This window comes from Temnothorax americanus, unplaced genomic scaffold, assembly GCF_048541705.1.
Source record: "Temnothorax americanus isolate GAGA-0224 unplaced genomic scaffold, ASM4854170v1 Scaffold138, whole genome shotgun sequence".
In the NCBI taxonomy this organism is placed as follows: Eukaryota; Metazoa; Arthropoda; class Insecta; order Hymenoptera; family Formicidae; genus Temnothorax; species Temnothorax americanus.
This window is the reverse complement of record NW_027509273.1, coordinates 272,457-278,456: the sequence shown is the minus strand read 5'-3', so window position 1 is coordinate 278,456 and position 6,000 is coordinate 272,457. Positions and strand designations below refer to the sequence as shown.

At 60.4% G+C, this 6,000-nt stretch overlaps 1 protein-coding gene across 1 annotated transcript; it reads right to left on the bottom strand.

The window, feature by feature from the left end:
* Nucleotides 1-262: 262 nt before the first annotated feature.
* LOC143894374 (uncharacterized) lies at nt 263-3,394 on the bottom strand. The gene has a single exon (XM_077400567.1). It carries the CDS (start codon nt 3,392-3,394, stop codon nt 263-265), a length of 3,132 nt encoding a protein of 1,043 aa, XP_077256693.1.
* Between the last annotated feature and the right edge of the window lie 2,606 nt (nt 3,395-6,000).

Genomic DNA, 6,000 nt, shown 5'->3' with positions numbered 1-6,000 from the left:
TATCTTCTCCATTGAGGATGCTCGTCGGATCGTTTCCGAACTCGCCTCCGAAGCGCGCGGTCGCAATGTAACGCGCGTGTGAGTGGAGTTACGGCTGACGGCCGAACTCACTGATTTCGTGACGTGCACGTGGCACGTTGGCGGAAGGACAATTGTAACAATTACGTGAAGTGACGCGCGATAAAACGTAATAACGCGAAACGACGGACGGTGAGGAAAGCGCGAGCGATTCTACGCGAGAAAGCGAGGGCTGTTCGGTGGCTCACGTATCCTCGACGGTGGTGGTGGTGTCGGCGGCCCCAGGAAGCAGCACCAGTTTGACAAGGGGCCGGACGAATTCGGAGGCGGCCGTGCGGACGGTCACCACTCGAACGACGCCGTCGTCTCCAGGATGCAGCTTAACGATCCGTGCGAGAGGCCATCGATTCGGCGGCGAGATCTCGGCCCGGATCAGGCACAGCCTGCCGACCTCAGGAACGTCCTCAGCTGTCAGCCACTTTGGTCGAGACGCGAGGTGCTGAATGCATTCGCGCGACCACCGCTGCCAGAAATGATCGCGCATCTTCTGCACCAGGTGCCATCGAGACAAGGAATTGTCCGGCCTTTCCTCAAGTGACGGCTCAGGAGCCGCCAGCAGCGGTGCCCCGATGAGGAAGTGCCCCGGCGTCAGTGCTGAGACGTCGTCAGGATCATCAGAGAGAGCGTGTAGTGGCCGAGAATTTAGGCACGCCTCAACCTGAGCGAGGAAAGTGGCCATTTCCTCGAAGGTGAGGGTCGTCTCGCCGATGACCCGTCGCAGGTGGAACTTGGTGGATTTCACCGCCGCCTCCCAGAGTCCGCCGAAATGCGGTGCGGCTGGAGGATTGAAATGCCACCGAGTTCCGTGGGCGGAGGCATCATGAGCGATGCGCCGGCCGTCGGATGACGACGCGCGGAGAAGATTTTTTAATGCCCGGTCCGCTCCAATGAAGTTGGTGCCGCAGTCGGAGTAGATGTCCGAACAGAGCCCTCGGCGTGCAGTGAAGCGACGGAGGGCGGCCAAGAACGCCTCCGTCGTGTAGTCGGAGACTACCTCCAGGTGCACCGCTTTGGTGACGAGGCACACGAAGACGGCGATGAACGCCTTGTGCGCGCGGTGTCCTCGCCCTTTGGTCGTGCGGATATGGATCGGGCCGGCGTAATCCACGCCGGTTCGTTGAAATGGACGCGCCGGAGCGACCCGTGCCCGAGGAAGACTGCCCATCGGTGGTTGCGGAGTGGCGGCTCGCCATCGGGTGCAAGTGACGCACCGATGCAGCAGCCGTTTCACCACGGCTCTGCCTCGTGGAATCCAGTGGCGGAGCCGAAGAGTACCGAGCGTAAGTTGCACTCCACCGTGGAGTGTTCGTCGGTGGCAAGACTCCACGAGCAGGCGAGTGAGCCAGGACTCCGAGGGAGCGATCATTGGATGGCGTTCGTCGTCCGGAATCAGAGCGTGTTTGAGTCGCCCTCCGACTCTGAGCACGCCGTGGTCGTCGAGGAAGGGACTCAGCTTGGCAAGTGGGCTGCGGTGCGGCACAGTGCGGCCGGCGGTGACGGCCCTGATTTCCTCCGGATAGTGCAGTGATTGCACCATTCGAAGCCAAAGGACGTGTGCCGCGTCGAGTTCCTCCGGAGTGAGTGTCGCCCGATCGTCCGGGCCGTGATCGTTGGTGCGGGAGGTGGTGCGTCGCCATCGTAGGCACCACGCGGTGACTCGCAACAGTCGGTGCAGTGACGAGAATCGAAGGAGCGTGTCGGGCTCCGTGTCGATCCTTCCGACGGCGGCTTGCACGACGGCCTTCCGTTCCGGCATCTCCGCGTCGGGGATCTCGTCGCTCTCGGCGGGCCACTGGGTTCGGTACTTCCGCAGCCACGGTGGACCCGTCCACCACAGCGGATGGCCGATCAGCTCGCTGGGCGCGATCCCCCGGGAGGCGCAGTCGGCCGGGTTTTCTCGTCCAGGAACGTGCCGCCACTGGGCCTCGGGGAGAGTTCGCTGGTTCAGCGATACCCGGTTGGCCACGAACGTCTTCCACCGGGATGCGTGACCCTTGATCCAGTAAAGTGTCACCCGGGCGTCGGACCAAAGGAAGATCGGTGCTGTGGACAAGCGTAAAGTGTCGCGAGCGTGTCGCGTTAATTTAGTGAGCAGTGCGGCCGCGGACAGTTCGAGTCGAGCGAGGGACACCTGTCGAATCGGGGCTACCTTGCTCTTTGCCATGAGCAAGTGCAGTATGGCGGAACCGTTCCTCGTGACGCGGAGGTAGACGGCCGCGGCGTAGCCTCGCTCGGACGCGTCGGCGAATCCGTGGATCTCGACTCGGGAATCTGCTCCGCTGTCAAGCCAGCGGGTCACGCGAACGAGTTCAAGCCGCGGAAGCTCCTCCAGGAAGCTCCCCCATTGTTGAGCGTCGGCCGACGGAAGAGGGGCGTCCCAGTCCAGCCCCTTCAGCCAGGTGGACTGGATGAGGATTTTCGCTCGGATCACGACGGGGGTGAGCCACCCTAATGGATCGAATAAGCGTACGGTCTCCGAGAGGACGCGCCTCTTTGTGAATACGGTGATTGCGCGCGGACGAATCGCGAAGGAAAATTCGTCTTCCGTCGGGTGCCAGCGGAGGCCGAGAGTGGAGTGTCCGTCTGTCTCCCACACGTGGAGGGCGCGTTTAAGTCGGTGCTCCTGCGGGATGCCGACGAGAACGTCTTCGGAGTTCGCGGCCCACTTGCGCAACGGAAACCCGCCCGCCGTGCAGAGTTCGCGCAGTTTGGTTTGCACGGCAACCGCGTCGTCGATAGTGTCCGCACCGGTCACGACATCGTCCACGTATCGGTCGTCCTCGAGAGCGATCGCGCCACGCGGAAACCGAGCCCCCTCGTCTTTGGCGAGTTGCAGGAGCGTGCGAATCGCGACCCACGGTGAGCACGTGAGGCCATAGGTGACCGTTGTCAGGCGGAGAACGCGCACGAGTAGTTCGACGGCACTTCGCCACAGGATCCGCTGGTGGTCACGATCTTCCGGGTGGACGATGATCTGGCGATACATCTTCTCGATGTCGGTGATCATCACGTAGCGGTGCCGACGCCAGCGCAAGAGCACGTCAGAAAGTGCCGGCAGGAGATTTGCGCCTGCGAAGAGGTGGTCGTTGAGCGAGTCTCCGGAGCTGGTGCGTTGCGAGCCATTAAACACTACGCGGAGTTTGGTGGTAGTGCTGGCTTCTTTCAACACGCCATGGTGTGGCAGGTAGCACACGCCGCGAGTTGTGTTCTCGTCCGACGGTGCTACGGCCTCCAAGTGCCCGAGGTCCTCGTACTCACGCATAAACGAGCGGTAGAGTTCTCCGAACCGGAAATCTCGGGCGCACTTGCGTTCCATGGCCGTGAGTAGTCGCTCAGCGGGCTTGCGGGTCTCGGCGAGGTGCTCCGGCGTCGAGGAGAACGGCAGTCGGACGACGTACCGGCCAGCGGGTGTGCGCTCGTGGGTGCGTACAAAGTGTTGCTCGCACTCCTCTTCCTCGGGAGTGAGCGCGACGGAGGCGGGAGGCTCGCTCTCTTGCTCCCAGAAACGGCGGACCAACTCGGCCAAGTCATGGTCGGCGGTACACTGGAGTGAGCTGTGGTGACAGTGGAGGGTCGCACCACAGCCCCCTGAAAGAATCCATCCCAGGATGGTTTTCTGAGCGATCGGCGTTTAAGGTTCGCCTCGGCGGAGACCATCCTCCAGGATGGTCGAGCACACCTCGGCGCCCAGCAACAGCTCGACTGGGTCGTTGGCGGCGAAGCGAGGGTCGGCCAGAGGAAGCCCTCGGAGGTGAGGCCACGAGGTGCAGCACTTATTCGCGGCGCCCTGGTAGAGCGAGAGACGCGGAAGCACGAACGCGACGGCGGTGAGAGTGGCTCCGGTGGTCTTCGACTTGATGGTCAGGGACACCTTGCCTCGTGTGGATCCCGACTGGGAGCCGCCGATGCCGAAGATAGACACTCGCGTGCGCGATCGCGGCAGGCGTAGTCGCTGCACCAGGGACTCCGACACGATCGACACTTCGGAGCCCTGGTCGATGAGCACCCGAACCTCGTGAGGATCTCCGTGCCGATCGGCGATAGTCACGCGCGCGGTCGCGAGAAGAATCGCCTTACTGTCGTCGGCCTTTCCGACGGCGGAAAGCGTGCTGACTTCCGCGGGGGGTGCCGTCGCGGAAACGTACGCGTCGTGCAACATCGAGTGGTGCCGCGCGTTGCACGTGAAGCAGTTCCGGGTTGACTTGCACTTCGCCATCTGATGATTGCCGAGGCAATTGAAGCAGAGCTTATTAGTCTCGACCACTGTCTTCCTCTCGCTGGCCACCTTGGCCTTGAAGTCGGGGCACCCCATGAGCGAGTGCTTCCCCTTGCAGAGCGGACACTGAGAAGGCTCGGAACGCTTCGCGACGTGAGTTTTCGCGGACCGTGATTGTTCACTCGCGGGTTTAGTGGTCTTTGGATTCGCTGCGTTCAGCGTGAGGATCCGTTTGTTGATGAAGGTCATCAGCGTAGCGTGAGTCGGCGGCTCGAAGGAGTCTCCCGAGGAGGACTCCCATTCCAGACGCGTTCGCGGGTCAAACAGTTCGACTACGAGGTGATTAAAAAGGTCCATGCCGTGCGAGTCGATGGGCCTTCCGATGCTTTCCTGCGCATTGACGGCGGACGTGACGGCGTTCTGGACGCGGCTGAGTTCGTCGGCGGTAGCGGCTTTCATCTTCGCCACGGCGGTAAACGTGGCGAAGTTGGAGCGTATCAGCTCTCTCTTATTTTCGTAGTGCTGGCAGAGCAGCTCCCACGCACGATCGTAATTTTCGCCCGTAATCGTTAATGATTTTATTATGTTTTCAGCCGGCCCCTTGAGGCATGAACGCAGATAGTGCAACCGTTCGACTTTCGAGATGGACGACTGCTCACCGATCACTGATTTGAAGAGATCACGGAAGGATGGCCAGTCCTCGTAGGAACCCGAAAATTCCCGTAATTGGATACGGGGCAGCGAAGTTCGCGACGCGCGGTCGGTACCGTGCTCCACCGGCGCGGAGGCTTGCGCGGGCTTGCGGCGATCGGCCTCGCCGGACAGGACGCTACGCTGCTGCACGTAAGCCATCTCGGCGGCCTCGAGTAAGTCTGATTGAGCGTACTCACTTTCAGCGTAGCGGCTCGAATCCTTGTAGCAGTTTCGAATCAGGTCGTGCTGACTCTCGAACTTTGCCCACAGGTCGTCGAGGATGCGAATGCGGGTCTCGATGGCGGCGAGGGTGATGTTCGCTTGCCCCATCTTCTTCAGGTTCTCTTCGGCTCTGGAGATACGTTTGAAGAGTTCGTGTTGGCTGCTGACCATGTTGCTCTGGTCGAGACTCATGGTCGTCTTCGGTTGGAGGAGGCACTCCCGAACTCGCGGTTGCCGGCGCTGATCCGGCTCGAAGGACCAAAATGTTCGAGAGCACGCGGTAGCGCGAGAAAGCGCGAGGTAGAAGACGACCACAAAAAAAGGGGACAAGCACAGAATTGAAAAATAAACTAAATATATTCAAAAATGTATAATGTACAGTTATTTACAGTCTTTTCCGTTTCAGGCAAAATACCGAGAGCGCGCACAGAGTTTAGCTCGGCGAAAGCGGCGATATAACGATTAAGTGCGAAAAGCGGTGATGAGCGGTGAAGCAAGGCGGGTGTATAATGATACTAGCGGTGATCTGCGAGCGAAAATCGATTCCGCGGCGCAGCGGCGGTCCCTTTAACACCTCCGAGGCGAAACTCCCTCCCTGCAGATTTCTCAAAATTTCGGGAGGGTGATTGGCCGTCGGAGTCCCGCGTCATGGAGCTGACGTCACCGATTTCACGTGGTGACCCGACGGGGTCGTCATCTGTTTTCGAGTGTTTTGTGTATAGCATGGATCGTTCCTTTGTTCTAGCGTTGTTATTTGACTTTATTATTGATGACAATGTTAAAGTTTCAGG